The sequence below is a fragment of the Carcharodon carcharias genome, chromosome 1 (assembly GCF_017639515.1).
Source record: "Carcharodon carcharias isolate sCarCar2 chromosome 1, sCarCar2.pri, whole genome shotgun sequence".
NCBI classification, from domain to species: Eukaryota; Metazoa; Chordata; class Chondrichthyes; order Lamniformes; family Lamnidae; genus Carcharodon; species Carcharodon carcharias.
This window is the reverse complement of record NC_054467.1, coordinates 226,376,346-226,397,270: the sequence shown is the minus strand read 5'-3', so window position 1 is coordinate 226,397,270 and position 20,925 is coordinate 226,376,346. Positions and strand designations below refer to the sequence as shown.

General features: G+C 41.9%; 1 protein-coding gene across 1 annotated transcript; it reads left to right on the top strand.

Annotated features, from left to right (window-relative positions):
- The first annotated feature begins 4,041 nt into the window (after positions 1–4,041).
- Positions 4,042–19,866, top strand: tspan36 (tetraspanin 36). Its single transcript, XM_041189728.1, has 7 exons — positions 4,042–4,260; positions 12,272–12,463; positions 13,601–13,675; positions 14,123–14,218; positions 15,067–15,216; positions 16,958–17,041; positions 17,804–19,866. Exons 1-7 carry the CDS (start codon positions 4,201–4,203, stop codon positions 17,888–17,890), a joined length of 744 nt encoding a protein of 247 aa, XP_041045662.1. The 5' UTR covers positions 4,042–4,200; the 3' UTR covers positions 17,891–19,866.
- Positions 19,867–20,925: the final 1,059 nt, after the last annotated feature.

Genomic DNA, 20,925 nt, shown 5'->3' with positions numbered 1-20,925 from the left:
TGGCAAAAGGTCCATTGAAAGTTTAAGGGAAGTCATGATGAGGGAATTGCCATGGTTTCAGCTAGTACCTGCTGATGATAAAAAGAAGCATATAATACTTGTCCTATCTTTAAGCACCCGGGATTTTGTGCAAGATGGTTCCCATTTGTCTGTTACCTTGAGTAGAGGCAAAATAAATTAATGAGTCACATTGTTGTGTAATGATTTTAAAGGGTACTGTCAGCTTTTTCAATGTTGTAAAAGCTGCGCGTGCCCCCAGTTTCATTTTATTCTTCGTCTCATCCGACGCTTCAACAAGAATCTTTTTCTCTTTCTCTCAAGTGCTAAGGAGCGCAAGCTCCAGCAACTCATCAACACCAACACCCATCTAGGACCCTCCACCCCTGCCTGTCCCTCCGCTCCCACCCCGTCTTCCAATCCCAGCCCCAGTCGTGTATTCACCTAACGCCCTAACCTTCCCCTCTCTGACGCTGAACATTCAGTGCTTAGCAAAGGACTTAGTTTCATACCCTTACGCCCTCATCTCAATGGATTTCGGGCTCGGCATGATGCTGAACTCTTCTTCTGCCGTCTGTGGGCTCACTTCTTTGGGCAGGAGTCCTCACCCCGCTCAACGGATCCTTTTACCCACCTTCAATATTCTCCCTCCATCTGGACCCCTCCCTCTGGATTCTTACCTTCTCTTGATCTTTTCATTGAGAACTGTCGGCACGACATTAGTCGTCTCAATTTCTCTGCTCCTCTCACCCATTCTAATCTCTCTCTTTCTGAACTTACTGCACTCCGTTCTCTCAGGTCCAACTCTGACATTGTCATCAAACCCACTGACAAGGGTGGTGCTGTTGTTGACTGGCGCACTGACCTCTACCTCGCGGAGGCTGAGCGTCAACTCGCAGACACTTCCTCCTACCTCTCCTTGGACCATGACCCCACCACTGAACATCAAGCCATTGTTTCCAGGACTGTCACTGACCTCATCTCCTCTGGGGATCTTCCTCCCACAGCTTCCAACCTGATAGTCTCCCAATCTCGGATGTCCCACTTCTACCTTCTACCCAAAATCCACAAACAGAACTGTCCTGGTAGACCGATCGTGTCAGCTTGCTCCTGCCCCACGGAACTCATTTCTAGTTATCTTGACTCCCTTCTCTCTCCCCTTGTCCAGTCCCTTCCCACCTACATCCGTGATTCCTCTGACACCTTACGTCACATCGACAATTTCCAGTTCCCTGGCCCCAACCGCTTCCTCTTCACCATGGACGTCCAATCCCTCTACACCTCCATCCCCCACCAGGATGGTCTGAGGGCCCTTAGCTTCTTCCTCGAACAGAGGCCCGAACAATCCCCATCTAGCACTACTCTCCTCCGTCTGGCTGAACTTGTTCTCACACTGAACAATTTCGCCTTCAACTCCTCTCACTTCCTCCAAATAAAAGGCGTGGCTATGGGTACCCGCATGGGCCCCAGCTATGCCTGTCTCTTTATGGGGTATGTGGAACATTCCTTGTTCCAGTCCTACTCCGGCACCTTTCCACAACTCTTTCTCCGGTACATCGATGATTACTTCGGTGCTGCTTCATGCTCTCGTCGGGACTTGGAAAAATTTATTAATTTTGCTTCCAATTTCCACCCCTCCATCATTTTCACGTGGTCCATTTCTGACACTTCCCTTCCCTTCCTTGACCTTTCTGTCTCAATCTCTGGTGATAGACTGTCCACCAATATCCATTACAAGCCTACCGACTCCCACAGCTATCTCGACTACAGCTCCTCACACCCCGCTTCCTGTAAGGACTCCATCCCATTCTCTCAGTTCCTTCGCCTCCGTCGCATCTGTTCTGATGATGCTACCTTCAAAAACAGTTCCTCTGACATGTCCTCCTTCTTCCTTAACCGAGGTTTTCCACCCACGGTCGTTGACAGGGCCCTCAACCGTGTCTGGCCCATCTCTCGCGCATCCGCCCTCACGCCTTCTCCTCCCTTCCAGAAACATGATAGGGTCCCCCTTGTCCTCACTTATCACCCCACCAGCCTCCGCATTCAAAGGATCATCCTCCGCCATTTCTGCCAACTCCAGCATGATGCCACCACCAAATACATCTTCCCTTCACCCCCCATGTCAGCATTCCGTAGGGATCGTTCCTTCCGGGACACCCTGGTCCACTCCTCCATCACCCCCTAGTCCTCAACCCCCTCCTATGGCACCTCCCTATGCCCACGCAAAAGAAGTAACACCTGCCCCTTCACTTCCTCTCTCCTCACCGTCCAAGGCCCCAAACACTCCTTTCAAGTGAAGCAGCATTTCACTTGCATTTCCCCCAACTTAGTCTACTGTATTCGTTGCTCCCAATGCGGTCTCCTCAACATTGGAGAGACCAAACGTAAACTGGGTGACTGCTTTGCAGAACACCTGCAGTCTGTCTGCAAGAATGACCCAAACCTCCCTGTTGCTAGCCATTTTAACACTCCACCCTGCTCTCTTGCCCACATGTTTGTCTTTGGCCTACTGCGTTGTTCCAGTGAAGCCCAACCAAACTGGAGGAACAGCACCTCATCTTCCAACTAGGCACTTTACAGCCTTCCGGACTGAATAGTGAATTCAACAACTTTAGGTCTTGAGCTCCCTCCTCCATCCCCACCCGCTTTTTGTTTCTTCCCCCTTCCTTTTGTGTTTTTTCCAATAATTTATATAGATTTTTCTTTTCCCACCTATTTCCATTATTTTTAAATCTGTTATGCTCCCCCACTAGAGCTTTACCTTGAGTGCCCTACCATCCATTCTTAATTAGCACATTCGTTTAGATAATATCACCAACTTCAACACCTATGTGTTCTTTGTTCTTTTGTCTGTGACATCTTTTGATGATCTGCTCCTATCCTAACACCACCCCCCCCTCCACTTCTCCCCCCCACCCCCTTAAACCAGCTTATATTTCCCTCTCCTTGTAAAGAAAGATCAGTTCTGTTGAAGGGTCATGAGGACTCGAAACGTCAACTCTTTTCTTCTCCGCCGATGCTGCCAGACCTGCTGAGTTTTTCCAGGTAATTCTGTTTTTGTTTTTTATTATTATATTGTAATGGATGTTGTCTGGTATGGTGCTTTACCGCATAAATTCAGAAGATTTGATTTCAGTCTGTTGGGGTACTTCAAATTGGTGTCTGCATTCAGGGCACAGGAGGGAAATATCAGCTTGGATTCCTATTCTCCGGTTCAGTATTCAAGGATTCAGTAATTTGTCCATGCTGGAAAGTGGCTATGTGTGATGTCAAGCGAGCAAAGAATCTGTCATATCTGTGATGCTACTTGTGGTCGAATAACGTGGTGACACTCCAGCCCCCACATGAAGAACGGCTATGGCAGAGTAAATCAAGGAGATGATTTTCCTCCTCACACTGAAATGAAACTATTACATGGCTATGATGCAAAGATGATTTTAATGGTGGGGGTCTTTGACAAATAATACTCATCGTATCGACTCAGACGCAGAGAATAGCTATAAAAACAAAAATAAAAACAAAAAAACTGTGGATGCTGGAAATCTAAAACAAAAACAGAAATACCTGGAAAAACTCAGCAGATCTGGCAGCATCGGCGGAGAAGAACAAAGTTGACGTTTGGAGTCCTCATGACCCTTCAACAGAACTAAGTAAAAATAGGAGAGGGGTCAAATATAAACTGGTTTAAGGTGGGGGTAGAACCAGCTTATATTTGACCCCTCTCCTATTTTTACTTAGTTCTGTTGAAGGGTCATGAGGACTCCAAACGTCAACTTTGTTCTTCTCCGCCGATTCTGCCAGACCTGCTGAGTTTTTCCAGGTATTTCAGGTTTCGCAGAGAATAGCTACTTGGGTGGGCTAGCAGTGCGAATGGAGCTCTTCTCAAACCTACCATCAAAGCTTGCAGGGAAGTGGAAGAAATCACGGGGAAGGGGGAAAGAAAAACACAGAGAAGCAATGACTGGAAGTGAATTGCTGTTTGAACATGGAGAGCGCTAGGACCCCGTAGTGAAAAGTTATTCTTAAGTAACTCGGGATAATTAGTCATGTGCAAATTATGTCATCACATGTAAACCTGAACTAATTGCCAGGCAGTGAACGTGGGAGAGAGTTAAAAGCACAAGGCCACGGAAAGAGAATAAAAAGGGCACATAGTTGGTAGTTTTAGTAGCTGGATCTGTTTCATCACTTGTTCAACTCATCATGGATTGTGGCGTGTTAACTTCCAAAAGCATTCTCATTTTCCTCAGCCTCATTTTCTGGGTGAGTTCATTTTATTTAAACTTTTAGATGTTTATCATCAAAGTTTCTCCTAAAACACAATCTTCAGACGAAGACTTTTTTTGACGACTGCAGCTTGGCTATTAATTTAGTTTCTGAGCTCGATGTGAAACAAAAAGTGTGGGTTAGCAGTGCTCTACTAACTTTTTTAAAGTTGGCATTTTTAAAAAAATGTGTTGCTCACACTCGGCGACAAACAAACCCACACATCACGCAATGTAAAACGTCGCGAGCATTTCATTGCTAGTTGTGTTTTTTTACGCTTGAATAACTTATTTTAAGAACGCAGATCAATTCATTAATGTTTGGTCATTTAACTTTTTAAAGTAAGGACCAAGGAGTGTCCTTTTTCTAAGATGATGGTAACTCTTCAATCAGGTAAAAGTGAGTCTTCAGTTTAGTATATTAACGGCATATTGGTCCCAAAGTCAAAATGCTGGTTATCTTAAACAAAAATGGTGGCAACGTTCAACAAGTCTGCCAGCACATTTGGGACTAAGACACATGCCAGGACTGTAAATTGGAATTCTTGCCGGTTTCTCCTCCTAGCTTCAAATGCACAGGATTTTAACTACCTGGAAAGATAGGTGCGTCCTTGATTTGTGCCCTTTCCTGGGTGACGTTTTGATCTCCTGATACAATGCTGTATGAAGTATTGGCATAGCTTGTGTGAAGTGATGTTTGAACTGATAACCCCCTCCCCCTAAACATAAGGATTTTTTTTTTCTCTTCTCCCTACCCTTACAAGCCAACATATTTGTATAAACCTACTACTAAACTTTCTCACTCCAGACAGCACAGAGTAATACAGACTTTTTTTCTCGATAAAATGGCGATGGAAGGTGGCGACAGAAACAGGGGAATTCTATTTACATGTTGGCCTCAGTCCAACCTTTTTTCGTTTTTTTTTAGAGATAAGTTGAGGATCAGTTTCATGACCTAATTTCTGTAAGAATTTGTTGCAATTGTGCAATTTAGACCGTAGTCTGGATTTTAAAACTGAAAATGGCTGTGTGAAACTTGAGAAAAAGATCAGACTCCTAAAGAACAATATAATATAAAAACCCTTTCTTGCATATGGTTCTCAAAGCCACAGAGCAGATCCATTGTGTACTTGAGGAGGAAATCAGTGCAGAAGAGGATATTGACTCACTATTCTGACTCTTGTGCTTTTTTTAGTGGTAGTCTGAGTAATATATTTTCTTGCTACGTTTGACTCTAGGTTTGCCCCAAAACCAGCCAAAGGGGAGGGAAGTCAATAAAACAACCGTCTTCCACACTATTCCAGTAAACAAATTGTACTGTGATATTTTCTGTTAGAATGCAAGCTACAATACATTTGGATTGCATTCAGTTTTTCACATCTATTGCATTTTAGTGAGTCGGGGTACAGTCAATGCTCATTCCCACTACAAATAATTTTTACTTAAACTGTGATTCTCATTCCTGGGACTTGACATAAGAGCTTTTGCCAAACTGTCATTTTGTATTAGTGTAAACTTAGTCACAAGATATAGGCCCAGAAACAGTTTTTTGTGATTAACAGTAATGCAAGATTTAATATCCCCTCTGGCCTTAAAATAAATCTCTAGTATGGCCATGCTGTTACTGCTGCTAGAACTCTTCCTCTGGCACTCCGATCTTTAATACGGGCAGTTGGAGGAAAACATTTACCAATTTCCTAAATAAAAAACAGAAAATGCAGCATCTGTGGAGAGAAACAGTTCATGTTTTGAGTCTGTATCTCTTCAGAGCCAATTTCTTGTGTTAGTTTGATCCAACATCAACTGTAGATCTCCTGCATGTTATTTTAATTGGGTGGGTGCTTGTGTTGCCTTGATATGGTGAACAAAACAACTCCATATCTCCACATATTAAGCTTAACAAAATATAACAAACCTGGGATCTAATAAATACCACTACACTTTTGAGGCAAAGCAACCCGATGAAAAGTTTGTAAGTGCAACATTACTTTTCAGGTGAACTTGTTTAATAATAGGTGCAGTCCACCAATCAATGCTCTGCTTGTCAAAAAATTCTATTAGACCATAAGACATAGGAGCAGAAAGGCCATTTGGCCCATCGAGTCTGCTCCGGCATTCAATCATGGCTGATAAGTTTCTCAACCCCATTCTCCCACCTTCTCCCCGTAACCTTTGATCCCCTTACCAATCAAGAACCTATCTATCTGGGTCTTAAATACACTCAATGACCTGGCCTCCACAGCCTTCTGTGGCAATGAATTCCATAGATTCACCATTCATCTGTTCTAAAAGGTCTTCCCTTTACTCTGAGGCTGTGCCCTCGGGTCCTAGTCTCCTACTAATGGAAACATCTTCCCCCACGTACACTCTATCCAGGCCTTTCAGTATTCTGTAAGTTTCAATCAGATCCCCCCTCATCCTTCTAAACTCCCATCAAGCATAGACCCAGAGTCCTCAAACGTTCCTCATATGTTAAGCCTTTCATTCCTGGGATTGTTCTCGTGAACCTCCTCTGGATCCTCTCCAGGGCCAGCACATCCTTCCTGAGATACGGGGCCCAAAATTGCTTACAATATTCTAAATGTAGTCTGACCAGAGCCTTATAAAACCTCAGCAGCACATCCCTGCTTTTATATTCTAGTTCTCTCGAAATAAATGCCAACATTGCATTTGCCTTCCTAACTACTGACTCAACCTGCAAGTTAACCTTAAGAGAATCCTGGACTAGGACTCCCAAGTCCCTTTGCACTCCAGATTTCTGAATTCTTTCCTCATTTAGAAAATAGTCAATGCCTTTATTCTTCCTACCAAAGTGCATGACCTCACACACTTGCCCACGTTGTATTCCATCTGCCACTTCTTTGCCCATTCTCCCAACCTGTCCAAATCCTTCTGCAGCCTTCCTGCCTCCTCACTACTACCTGTCCCTCCACCTATCTTTGTATCATCTGCAAAATTAGCCAGGATGCCTTCAGTTCCTTCATCTAGATCAGTAATGTATAAAGTGAAAAGTTGTGGTCCCAACACTGACCCCTGTGGAACTCCACTAGTCACCGGCTGCCATCCTGAGAAGGACCCCCTTATCCCCACTCTATGCTTCCTGCCAGACAGCCACTAGTACCTTGCCTCTAACACCATGGGCTCTTATCTTACTGAGCAGCCTCCTGTGCGGCACCTTGTCAAAGGCCTTCTGGAAGTCCAAGTAGATAACATCCATTGGCTCTCCTTTGTCTAACCTACTCTTTAACTCCTTAAAGAATTCTAACAGATTTGTCAGGCATGATCTCCCCTTGATGAAACCATGCTGACTTTGCCCTATTTTACCATGCACTTCCAAGTATTCTGAAATCTCATCCTTAATATTGGACTGTAAAATCTTACCGAGGTCAGACTAATTGGCCTGTAATTTCCTGTCTTTTGCCTTACTCCCTTCTTAAACGGGGGTGGGGGTGGGGGGGGGGTTTACATTAGCGATTTTCCAGTCCTTTGGGACCCTCTCTGACTCCAGTGATTCCTGATAGATCACCACTAATGCCTTCACTACCTCTTCAGCTATCTCCTTCAAAACTTGGGTGTTATCCATCTGGTCCAGGTGATTTATCCACCTTCAGACCTTTCAGTTTTCCTAGCACCTTCTCCTTGGTAATGGCCACCATACTCACCTCTGCCCCCTGACTCTCTTGAACTTTGGGGATGTCACTCGTGTTTTCTGCCATGAAGACTGATGCAAAGTACCTATTCAGTTCCTCCGCCATTTCTTTGTTCCCCACTACTACTTCTCCAGTGTCATTTTCCAGTGGCCCAATGTCCACTTTTGCCTCTCATCCTTTTATATATCTTAAAAAAACTCTTGCAATTTTCTTTTATATTACTGGCTAGTTTACCTTCATATTTAATCTTCTCCCTCCTTATTTCTTTTTTAGTTGTCCTCTGTTGGTCTTTGTAGGCTTCCCAATCCCCTGGTTTCCCACTGCTCTTCGCTGCATTGTATGCTTTCTCTTTAGCTTTTATGTTGTCCCTGACTTCCCTTGTCAGCCATGGTTGCCTCGTCCTCCCTTTGAATATGCTTCTTCTTCCTAGGGATGAATTTTTGCTGTGTCTCCCAAATTACTCCCAGAAACTCCTGCCATTGCTGTTCCTTCCTGCTCGGCTCATCTCCCAGTCAATTCTGGCCAGCTCTTCCCTCATGCCTCTGCAGTTGCCTTTATTCAACTGTAATACCATTACATCTGATTCCAGCTTTTTCCTCTCAAATTGCAAGGAAAAATCTATCTTATTATGGTCACTTCCTCCTAAGGGTTCCTTCACCTTAAACTCCCTTATCAAATCTACCTCACTACACATCACTAAATCTAGAATTGCCTATTCCCTAGTGGGCTCCAACACAAGCTGCTCCAAAAAGCCATCTCATAGATATTCCACAAATTCCTTTTCTTGGGATCCACTACCAACCTGATTTTCCCAGTCTACCTGCATATTGAAATCCCCCATGATCACTGTAACCTTGCCTTTCTTACATGCCTTTTCTACCTCCTGGTGTATCTTGTGCCCCACATCCTGACTACTGTTCGGATGCCTGTACATAACTCCATTATGGTTTTTTTACCTTTGCAGTTCCTGAACTCTACCCACACAGATTCTACATCATCTGATCCTACGTCGTTTCTTGCTATTGATTTAATTTCATTTCTTACTAATAAAGCAACCCCACCCCCTCTGCCAACCTGCCTATCTTTTCAATAGAATGTATATCCTTGGATATTTAGCTCCCAGTCCTGATCCCCTTGCAGCCATGTCTCTGTGATGCCCACCACATCATACCTGCCAATTTCAATCTGCACCACATGCTCATTTATGTTATTTTGTATACTGCGTGCATTCAGATACAACACCTTCAGTCCTGTATTTCCTGTCCCCTTTCTCATTGTTGTCCCTTTATCTGATGTGCTTGAAGTTAGATTCCTAGCCCTTTCCAAACACTCTGTCCTATTTTGTGTTCTGGAGACTTTAATATCCTCTCCTGTGCTCTCCTTTTCAGTTTTTTCATAATTTTCCATGAAGTTGAATCCACCCCACCACATGCTAATCTGCTGCTTTGTTTCCCATTCCACCAAAAGCAAACTAGTCTAATTAAAATGAACTACAAATGGCATGGACAGTAATTCAGCAAGGCCCAAATGTATCTGGTCATAAACATGAGCACAATTCTACAGCATGTGTAAAGATACTAAATCCTATCAAAAGGCAGTTTCAATGCCACATGATTCTCCTGGGATTTAATCCATTACAGGTGCTCATGGGTTTGGGAGAACAGATACGAATGGCACTGTTCTTCCTTAGTGTTTTCCAATTATCAAAAAGGAGGAAATGGAACATTACTGGTCTCCCTCAAACACTTGAAGGTCAACTTGCAGATTAACTGTCACTCGGACTCGAAACGTTAACTGTGCTCCTATCTGCAGATGCTGCCAGACCTGCTGAGTTTTTCCAGGTATTTTTGTTTTTGTTTTGCAGATTAACTTGTCTGCTTTGCTCCAACAAATGAATTAAAGCTACATTGATTTAGAAACTGACCACATTAAGAATCAAACTATTGGAGAATTGTATTGTCACCTAATTTTGTTTAAAAGGGCTCCAAAGCAGGTTTGACCTGGCTAACTTTTCAACAAAATATATATTTAAAAAAAAAAAGCAGTTTGTAATCATGGTGTCTCCAACACTGACATTTATGTACTTAATTCTTTCCTCATTTTAAATTCCACCCCCGATTTACATGACAATCTCGAGATGCCAAAAGACCCATGCTGATAGCTCCAGTGTTAAGTGCATGACAGCTATCCATGCTTCTTTAAGCAAGAGCCACAAACTACTGGTGAAGTGGACCATGGTGACTGTCACCAAGACTTGGGGACTGGATAGGGCAGATACATATATGGTTTAAATTGACTATATAGGAATTAATACCACCCTAGCTGGCCTTTTTCTTCTCATGTTAAAAGAACACTGGCCCAGGGCTGGCTGGATATACAAATCCAACAAGGTTACAGGGAAAGGAGCAGGCAGACATGCTTAGCCACAAGAGCACTGTATTGTAGTTTAAACTGCACATTTGCCTTTGGGACCAGAACCAAAGGTCAGCATGAGCAGGCAGGGTTCTAAGATAACTAAACTTTACAAGGGAGGCTGGGAAAGATAAAAACAAACTGCGGATGCTGGAAATCCAAAACAAAAACAGAATTACCTGGAAAAACTCAGCAGGTCTGGCAGCATCGGCGGAGAACAGTTGACGTTTCTTGTCCTCATGACCCTTCAGCAGAACTGGGTGAATCTAAGGAGAGGGGTGAAATATAAGCTGGTTTAAGGTGGGGGGAGGGGGGGGGGGTGGTGTTGGGTGATGGGAGAGAAGTGGAGGGGGGTGGTGTGGTTGTAGGGACAAGCAAGCAGTGATAGGAGCAGATAATCAAAAGATGTCACAGACAAAAGAAGACATAGGTGTTAAAGTTGGTGATATTATCTAAACAAATGTGCTAATTAAGAATGGGTGGTCTTATCCATATTCTTAATTAGCACAAAAACAGAATTACCTGGAAAAACTCAGCAGGTCTGGCAGCATCGGCGGAGAAGAAAAGAGTTGACGTTTCGAGTCCTCATGACCCTTCGACAGAACTAGTTCTGTCGAAGGGTCATGAGGACTCGAAACGTCAACTCTTTTCTTCTCCGCCGATGCTGCCAGACCTGCTGAGTTTTTCCAGGTAATTCTGTTTTTGTTTTGGATTTCCAGCATCCGCAGTTTTTTTGTTTTTATCTCTGTTCTTAATTAGCACATTTGTTTAGATAATATCAACACCTCTGTGTTCTTTTGTCTGTGACATCTTTCGATTATCTGCTCCTATCACTGCTTGCCTGTCTCCCCCCCCCCCCCCCCCCCCCCCCCCCCCCCCCCCCCCCCCCCCCCCCCAAAAACACCTTAAACCAGCTTATATTTCACACTCTCCTTGGATTCACCCAGTTCTGCTGAAGGGTCATTAGGACATGAAACGTTAACTCTTCTCCGCTGATGCTGCCACACCTGCTGAGTTTTTCCAGGTAATTCTGTTTAGGTTGGAAAAGATGGTGGCTCTAAGTTCTTTGTGATGTTTCACTTGTGGGAGGAACCTTTAAGAATAGCCAAAATCAAGATCATGGTTAAACTATTAAATGCTCCCACTTCATGAATTTTTGACTAACCACAGCACCAGGAAGTGCGCAACATCTTGCGCATATGACTGAATTACAAGTTTAGGGTGGGTTGGTATCTGCCAGTTTTACTTTCTGTAAACACAAGCTTAAGCAACTGAAGTCCAGATGTGATACCAGTGGTTAACTAGATATTTTGAAGTTGTATCCCATGCAAATTCAACATTGAAGTGTAATTGGCTTGAGTTCAAAATAAAAACAGGAGTGCTGGAAAAACTCAGCAGCTATGGGAGCATCTGTGGGAAGAGGTAATTTTGAGTCTGTATGACTCTTCAGAGCTTGAGTTTGGATCTATTTTGTTACCAAGAAGTTGGCCCTTTCTCTAGAAGAAGAAATTGGTGAATTAATGGCTGTTTTGAACAATGTAACCGCTTTTGTGGTTGCTTGATAGTAATAGCTAAACTGAATCAAAATATTCAAATTCCTTGGGGTTTCAGCTCTTGTGTTCTCCATTATTAGTCAAACCCTCTGGATTACTAATTCACATAGCACTAGGGATAACAGCAAATATTGGCTAAATTTCTAGGACTGTTAAATGTTTTCATGGAAATGTTAGTTACTCCAGTACTCATCTGGGTGCATAATGTCACTGCCTATTACTGAATATTATTTTAGGGAGGTCAGTTTTGGCTAAAGGAAAGTCTTGGGAAGAGTGAGCTTTTTTATTTAAAAGATGTGGTTGCATTCTCATCTGTCTACCTACCCAGCTAAACTATATTGTGATGCATTTGCTCCTTTTTTTTGCTTTCAACAAACACTTATTTGTTTTGTAGGCTGCAGGAGGTGTGCTAACCTATGTGGGAGCCAGTTTGTTATTAACCTTTAAGAACTACAACCACTTCTTTGAAGACCAGTACACTGTATTACCAGCTTTGGTGATCATTGGCATTGCACTTGTAATGTTTGTTATTGGACTCATTGGATGCTGTGCATCACTGAGGGAGTCTCGCTTTGCTTTGGGATTGGTGAGTTTTGTTTTCTATTTTGCTGCTGCTTGAATCTTCGTGTGAAGGCTGACAGACTAGAATTTTTGTACCTTTTTTAGGTGAAAAGGTTTTTATAGACTCCTTCAGGCTTAGTTTACTGGCCTGTTGTGTAAAGGCACAATCTGGCTAGCCAGTTTGTGTAAACAAGAGAATTCAGTGTTATCGTTGGGAAAGCTTTTGTAAATATCTGAGAATGGCCACCCTGTACCTTGATTGAAGTAGATCAGCTATGGTCTTTCAGGGGTTAATATTGAAAATTTATCTCCTCTTGCCTTTTTTTATTAAGTGAATGTGTAGCTGTGTATACTATGTACTAAAAATTTCAGACTGCATTGATGGTGAATATAATCTGATTTACTAGACTTCTGTTGTTTTATGAACCTAAGAATTCAGCAGGAACCACTGATTTGTAACTTGTATTAATTTGAACCAAAGAGCTTAGCTTCCAAATATGGAAGGCAGTTCAGAATATGTTGCTGTTTGGCCCATGTGCATTCACTAGAGCTGCTGCTGCTGAAAACAGAGTTGGACATGGCACTTGTGGCCTAAATTTCCCCACTTTTTTTTTTCCTTCATTGGATCTACCAACTCAAGATTACTTTTCCTTCCTCCAATGAAATGGGATTGGAATGCTTGATCCATTCCAATGGGTAGGTCTTGGCCCAAAGAGGAGGGTCTGTGCAAGGCCTTGCACAATCTTCAAGGTGAGAGAGAATACACTAGCCACCTGTTCCTGCTGTCAGGCAATGTCACATTCAGTACAAATGATTCCTAACTTGGAGTTAACCATCCAGTCAAGGAAAGGTCAGGGGTATCTCCAGGGTAAGGTTTTTTGCCAGCCTCTTATGGCCAAATTAAAGCTTGGGTTCACTTAACTTCAGTCAGTAACCACTATCACTTGAACCAAGTTACAAAAATCAGATTGTTGAATCCTTGGTTGAGTTGAGCAAGTGGGTGGGAATATCAGAAGGTGAAGTTTGCCATATTGCCTGCTTGATAATGTCTTTGGGTTACGCATTTCTGTCCCCCTCTTTGATTTTTTTTGCCGTTTAATGCAAGGCAGATGGTGTTCAACTGAATGTTCATGGTTGTAATTATGGTTTTTCTCTTAATCAGTTCATGATCATACTGTTGATCATCTTTGCTGCAGAAGTGTCTGCTTTTGTCCTGGGATTTGTCTACAGAAAGAAGGTACTTTTTTAAAATTGTTTAAACAAACTTGCTGCAGAATGTATATTTTCACTGTTCTTGCCCTTATTGATTTTTATTTTAACTCTAAAAATCATAGTATTAAAACAAACTTCTATATGGGAAGTGGAATTGTCAATGACAGGTTGTCTATTGATCTACCTGTGGGCACCATCAGTACAGAGCAGTTGCTGGAGTGACATTGAACTCTAGACAGCACTAAATGTGGTTTCCTCCCAGTGAAGTTATGTTAATTAAACTTTCTCTTTTGAGCATTGAGATCATCATGGATTCTGTAACTCAATTGGCCATAGTTGGATTCCCAATTAACATGGCTAAAATTGAATGACACTAAAGGAACTACTTTGTGCTTGATTTGAGTTGGGTAGAAATGAGTGGTGAACTTTTTTTAATGAGACAAGAACTAATAGTTCTGTGCGTTTCCTATAGGTACATGAAGGTCTGAATAACTCTATGACTCTTGTCTTTGCCAAATACAACGGGAAAAGTAGTGAGAGCAGGGCTGTGGACTTCCTGCAAGAAGAGGTAAGATAAATGTGCTCATAATGCTTGATTGCTAAGGTGTGCAGTTGGTGATTTGCTAAATCTTACCATGTCAAGAAGTCCTATACCAAGGCATCCACCATCTAATACAAACCAAACATGGGTTGATACTGCTTTGCATTGTATCTGTAAACTTGTCGTGCCAAAAGTGGTGGAGCAGTTTTGGAAAAGTCTCAGACTTGGCAGATCAGTTTGTCAATCCACTGGCCCTTCAAAGATTTCATTGCCTTTCCACCTTGGGGAGGGATAGACAAACTGTAGTAAACTTTACATCCTTGTCTTTCCCCCCTCCTTGCCCTGCATGGTGTTGCCTCAGACTTCAGAACAGCCCACATGATTTTTGCCTCCAAGCACATTCCTAATCTAACTTGGGATATGGGTGTGGTCTTTTCAATCTTTATGTAAATTTAGTTAGACCAAGTTCTAACTTGGCATCTTGAGCAGACATTCAAAAACAGGGACTTTGGTAGGCATCTTGAGCAGACATTCAAAAACAGGGACTTTGGTAAGCACCCAAGTTAATGTTGACTTGCCTTATGCAGCTGGGCATTTCTGTAATTTGTCACTTCAGTTTGGTGAATGAGTAGTGGAAGTAGGTTGGCTTAACCCAATCAAATGGCCCTACTTGCACAACCTATGGAACATTGGCAGAGGCATATAGCATCTCTTCCATTCCCACTACAATTTGTAATCCAGCAGAAGGGATGAAAAGGGCAACTAATTGAAATTGTGCTTTGAGATAGTTGTTGCTAAACATTGACTTTTTTTTGTGTAACCCCAATAGCTTTATAGAAACTAATTAATTTTGCTTTAATATGTCCTTCCTCTAGATGCAATGTTGTGGAATTAAGAACTACACCTACTGGGAAACAACTAAATGGTTCAACAAAGGGAACAAGACATTCCCCCTGAGCTGCTGCAAAAATCATTTCTCCAACTGCACAGGAAGCCCAAAGCACCCTGAGCTCCTCAACACAGGAGTGAGTTCCATTAAACTTTAACAGTGATCCCAAACCTTCTTTAAGACAGCAGCAACACTCTTGCTTCTGCAAGAATTCGAGTTGTTATCCCAATACTTGGCTTTCTAGACTGAATGTGATGCAAATAATGGGGGAGGAAAAGAATGCATATCAATTACAGCTGAATCTCAAGCAAACACTGGTTTAACCTCCTTATCTACGTACAGCAGCTGTTTACTTTAGTGGTACAATCTCTTTTAAGAGCCTGTTTAGTATTCTGAATTAGGAAGTGTCAGTTGATAAAAACAAAAACAGAATTACCTGGAAAAACTCAGCAGGTCTGGCAGCATCGGCGGAGAAGAAAAGAGTTGATGTTTCGAGTCCTCATGACCCTTCGACAGAACTTGCGTTCGAGTCCAAGACTCGAACTTGGACTCGAACGCAAGTTCTTTCGAAGGGTCATGAGGACTCGAAACATCAACTCTTTTCTTCTCCGCCGATGCTGCCAGACCTGCTGAGTTTTTCCAGGTAATTCTGTTTTTGTTTTGGATTTCCAGCATCCGCAGTTTTTTTTGTTCTTATCTCAGTGTCAGTTGATAGCATTCCTACCTCAAGACTGTTCATATCACTGCAGGATTTAATAAAAAATATAAATTAACACTTTATAGTGCAGTACTGAGGGAGTGTTGCACTACTGGAGGTGTTATCTTTCAGGCAAGATGTTTAAGGGCCTCATCTGCCCTCAAAGTGGATGTAAAGCATTCCATTTGAGGAGCAGAAGTTATCTCTAGTATTATAGATCCCTTGATCAACATCCTTAAAAAAAAAAAAAATAAATAAATAAATAAATTACCTAGTCATTATCACCATTGCTGTTTGTGGAAGCTTGACTATTATGTTTCTTACAGTACTAACTACACCAAGTACTCAATTGGCTGTAAAATGCTTTGGAACACCTGGTGGCTGTGGGTGCTATGCAAGTCTGGTTATCCCTCTTGAATCATTCAAGCACTGGAATTGCTGTTAAGTGGTTGTGGCTCTGGCTCTATATTTCAGTTTTGTAGAATCCAATCCATTCTTGGTGTCTATTGCCATTTACCATAAATTTCACTCACTGCCCTCTTATAATGCTTCTGAATGATAGATTGTGGGGAATTCTACCTGGCTGTGCATTTGGAGCAAACTTCTGTAGTGCAGAATGAACTCCATACTCTTACAAAATAAACATATTGTTGTATTCTGGAATGCCCTGTGGCATGGGAAGGAGAATTTGCTTAATTTTTAAACAAGGCTTATATAAAATTGGGTGCATTTAAACTTCCACATTTAGTAATATATGCATATCATTTTGGTTTGAAGACCTTTTGGCTCAGGTAATCAAAACACTAGAAATTTTGTGCCTTTGGACACTGGTAAAACTTTAGGGAGATGAGTAAGGAATTGAAGATGCAGTCCAAAAGACTACGTGTGGAGGAAAGTGGGGTTTGGGGGCAAGTTCCCCTGAAGATGGGTATACATTGTGGATCTTAATGGGGAGAAACTTGCTGTTGTTAGATTTGATGGCAGGATAACTAATTCAATACCCAGGCACTAGGGATAGCTGAGTCGAAACTTCTTTTCAGGATTAAATGCATGCTGTGAGGATCTGGAAGGAGATTTGGTGGCTTCAGTAGTAAAAGGAGTAAAGATGGCCAAGTTCAGCTGTAAGCTTCCTGAAGGTAATGTTGGAAACCTTTTTAATTTAAACCATTTTTCCTTGTAGGGATGTGAGGTGAAATTGGAGGATCGCCTGGAATCCATTCTGAGTTATGCTATGCTGATCATCCTAGGATTTGCCATCGTTCAGGTAGTGATTTTTTTTTTTAAACCAGACCTGACACCATAGAGTAACAGGTCCCATAGCTGGGGTTGTTGGCCATAACTAGGATGAAGACCTGAGAGGCTTACAAGTTTAAATAACTTGAGTTTGAGTGGAGGAAAGAATTACAGCTAAATTTTCATTCCTAAATCAATCCAAGCACCAGGATGTATTCTGGGTTGGGATTTTTTTGTACAATTTTTGAGACAAAAGTCACATTGGATCCCTAACCAATAGAGGACAGTGGATAGACTTGAGGCTGGAGGGCTTGTATCAGACCAATGTAGGTGGCACCCTCTACAGATCTTTTTTAATTATATACAAAGCTTATTGAGGAGAGGGAACATTGGATCCTCCTTCATTGGAGGGAAAGCGTCTGCAGCTGTGGCCCTCTGTCTATGGCAGATATGGGGGTGGTGGGAGGAGGTGGTGTCCTTCCAGTGTGGAGCACTAGCCCCCCCGGTCTGTCAGAAAGCTGATGCCTTCATCTCTTGGCCACTTCAGCCTTAGGACTGCCCACATGCAAAAATTCTAGTTGGGAATTGACTTTTAATAGACCCTTAGGTAGCCTAATTGGCTACCCAACACTTGTTGGGCAGGTAGCTGTCACTTTTAGCCAGCAGGGTCTAAGTGTTGGCACATATTCTAACCTTAATAGCAGTTAATCAGTGTCCTTGCCCCCACATACTTGTAAACCAGACACTGATTAAAGGATTAATTATAAATAAATATCTGCTCATTTTCCTCCAGCTTTTTGGAATGTTCAGCATCTGTGTGATTGGCTGCAGAAGAAAACAAGAAGGCTACCAACCACTCCCACATGGCATGTATGCATGAAGGAAATCAAGGCTATGAAAATGTCCAGCTATGAGGCTTGCTTTGAACTCAACTATGCTAACCAGTGGAAATGTGTGCTCAGACCCACTTACACTTTTTTCTTCCCATAAATGAAAGCCATTCCTGCTCTTAAATCTACCCTTGCCCTCATGTGCTTGCCTTGTAATACTGGAGAATCTTATCTGTACAGATCACAATACTGTTTTTATAATTCCTTCTTCCCCATCACCCTCCTTGATTTGTTTTTATTTTTGATGTGGCTGCATCTGAAGATGTTTTGCAGTCAAAGTTATGACCATGTACATTATCTCTTGCACATTCAGAGACACTGCATCCAAGGCTGTAATGTTGGCTTCATATATTGAGTGAATTGTGAAGTCAGCTTTACTAAGTCCTCTGGGGGGAAAATGGAAACCAATGCACAACTGGATGAGTAAATGGTTAATTGATGGAATTATTTTTCTTCCCTTTTCCACCCATAGTGGGGCCCTCTTTGTATTGATGTTTTAATATTTGCTGTTTGTAGCCACTTTTTTTCTAACCACTTCCAAAAGTTCTTCCTTGCTGTTCTCAGTTACTGTACATGTAAACAATATGTAAGAGCTTATTTTGATATAATGGCTAAATGGAAAGTTGCACTATTCACTTAATTGAAGTGATTTTTATTTTTGGCTATAGTGGCAATTAACTAACAAAGGATAGTTTTAAATGTTGCATTAATGAATTAACTATAAAGAACTGTTTGCCAAATCATTATTGATATCTAGCTGGTCAGATATGACTTTTTTTTGTAGGCTAAACCATTTCAAAGTTAACATGTTTATCTCTAGCCTCTTGGCTTCCTTCCTTGAAGGACTTTCATAACCTATAAATGCCAGTAAATTCAATTACCAAAATAGGATCCTCTTTTTAGTGGAAATGCTGCCAGTCAATCTGAACAGATGCAGTTAGATCTTGGTCTTATTCAGCATATCTTATTCAGTACTGAAGTAAAAGATTGAGGTCAGATCTCAAATCCCCAACTTCCTTTTAATTCTGCATTTTAAAAAAAAAATAAATAGGAGTACACCATTTGGTTAACATGAGGTGGGGGGGGAAATGATGAGTAGGTTCTGGGTGCCATTCACTTGCCCTGTGTCTTTGCACACTTTAAGCTGAGCTCTTGATATCAATCCAAATAAAAGCTTGTCACAGCTCAGATGCTAGTTAACAACTGAATCAATCCTTAAATCATGTCTCACCAAAAGTAGGAATTTCCTTTTTTGAAATTGACAAGCTATACTGTTCTCTTTTCTTTGGAAAGAAGTCTTAGCCAGATAATGGGGCAAAGAGGAGCTTGCTGTAAATGACCAACTAGGAGGCTTGACATTTTAACTGAGCTTAATCAAAACAAACATTTTACATTAAGTATTGTGTGGCAGGTGAAAGATTGTTTTTAGTGCTTCATTTTTGATATTTGGGTTTTTGGTGTTTTAAATTTAGGCACTAAATGAGGAGCCAGAACAATTCCTAAGCTTAAGCTGTGTTTAAGAAATTAACTCAAGTTCAGGTATCCTAAAAAAAATTTATCCAGCATCCTTTTCAAAATCACATCTACTTCCCAAGTTGTGGTGCCCAGAACTGCTCATCATGCTCCAGGCATGACCCAGTTGATGATTTTTGCATAGCTGAGCCATACCTGCTCTTATCGTATGCCAGCAGTGCTTAAATTCACAACTTGATTTGGGAATGAGTGCTATCATTAAGCCAGGTTGATGCACAAGAAACATAGTGCATCTTGGCTAAGATCATAGCTCCAAGTGTCAAGAAGCAGGGAGATTGCAGCACTGCAATGTAAGCACCTATTAGCTTAAAGGGGAAAAGTGTTCATCAGTTCATGACTTTCAGAATAAGTTATGCAAAATGGTAACAGTTTTGGAAAAATACTTGATTTTCCTGCCTTGAAAAATGAGTGCAATAAATTTAGCTTGTCTCCATACAGCCTAATCAAATCTTATTTGCCTCAACATAATTGTAATACTCTTATTTATAATATACATTCCACATAGATATGCAAGCCTGAGGGGAAGCACATTTTAAGAGTGCAATAGAATTAATTTTTTCTCTATACAGTATTCAATGTACATTCCTTGAGGCATGCAGTCAGATTTTGCAGCCCCTTAGTGTACTATGGCTGAAAGGTTTTAAGACTGACCTTTTCCCCACTGTCCCTATATAGTGGCTGCCCCAAGCTTTAGTGTATTCCCTCAGCATATAGTCCTGAACATGACTGGCATAATTCCATGGTGACTCTTTGAACTGGAAGACCAAGTTTTGGGCAGACCAAAGAGCATCTTTCACTGAGTTGATGGTCCACCAGCTGCAGTTGATGTTTATCTCAGTGTGCAACCCTGGGAATAGTAAATGGAGCACAAGAATTGTGTCATGGAGCAGCTCAGGGTCAACCTCAACCAAAAACCGCTGCATGAGTGTTTCTTTGTATAGCCACATTTCAGTAAGGTGGACAACAGTCTCTTCCCTGCCACAGCCACTTCAGGCAAAAGCAGAGAAAGGTGTGATGCTGGGTGTGTAGGAAGAGTCTTTCTCACCATCAACCAAGCTATTTTTAAGGTATACAAACCAAACAGTGGTTGAGTTAGTGCATGACAGCTTTAATTTAAATATGATGCATTTTGGGGGGATGAACATGGTAAAGGAATACACAATGAATGGTAGGACCCTGGAAAGTACAGAGGATTAGAGGGACCTTGAGGTACGTATCCAGAGATCCCTAAAGGTAGCGGCACAGGTAGATTAGGTGGTTAAGAAGGCAAATGGGATACTTGCCTTTAATATCGAAGGCATAGAATATATTAGGGAGGTTATATTGGAGTTGTATAAAACACCAGGGCCACAGCTGGAGTACACCAGGGCCACAGCTGGAGTACTATGTGCAGTTCTGGTTGCCACACTGTAGGAAGGATGTGATTGCACTGGAGACGGTGCAGAGGAGATTCACCGGGATGTTGTCTGGGCTGGAGCGTTTCAGCTACAAA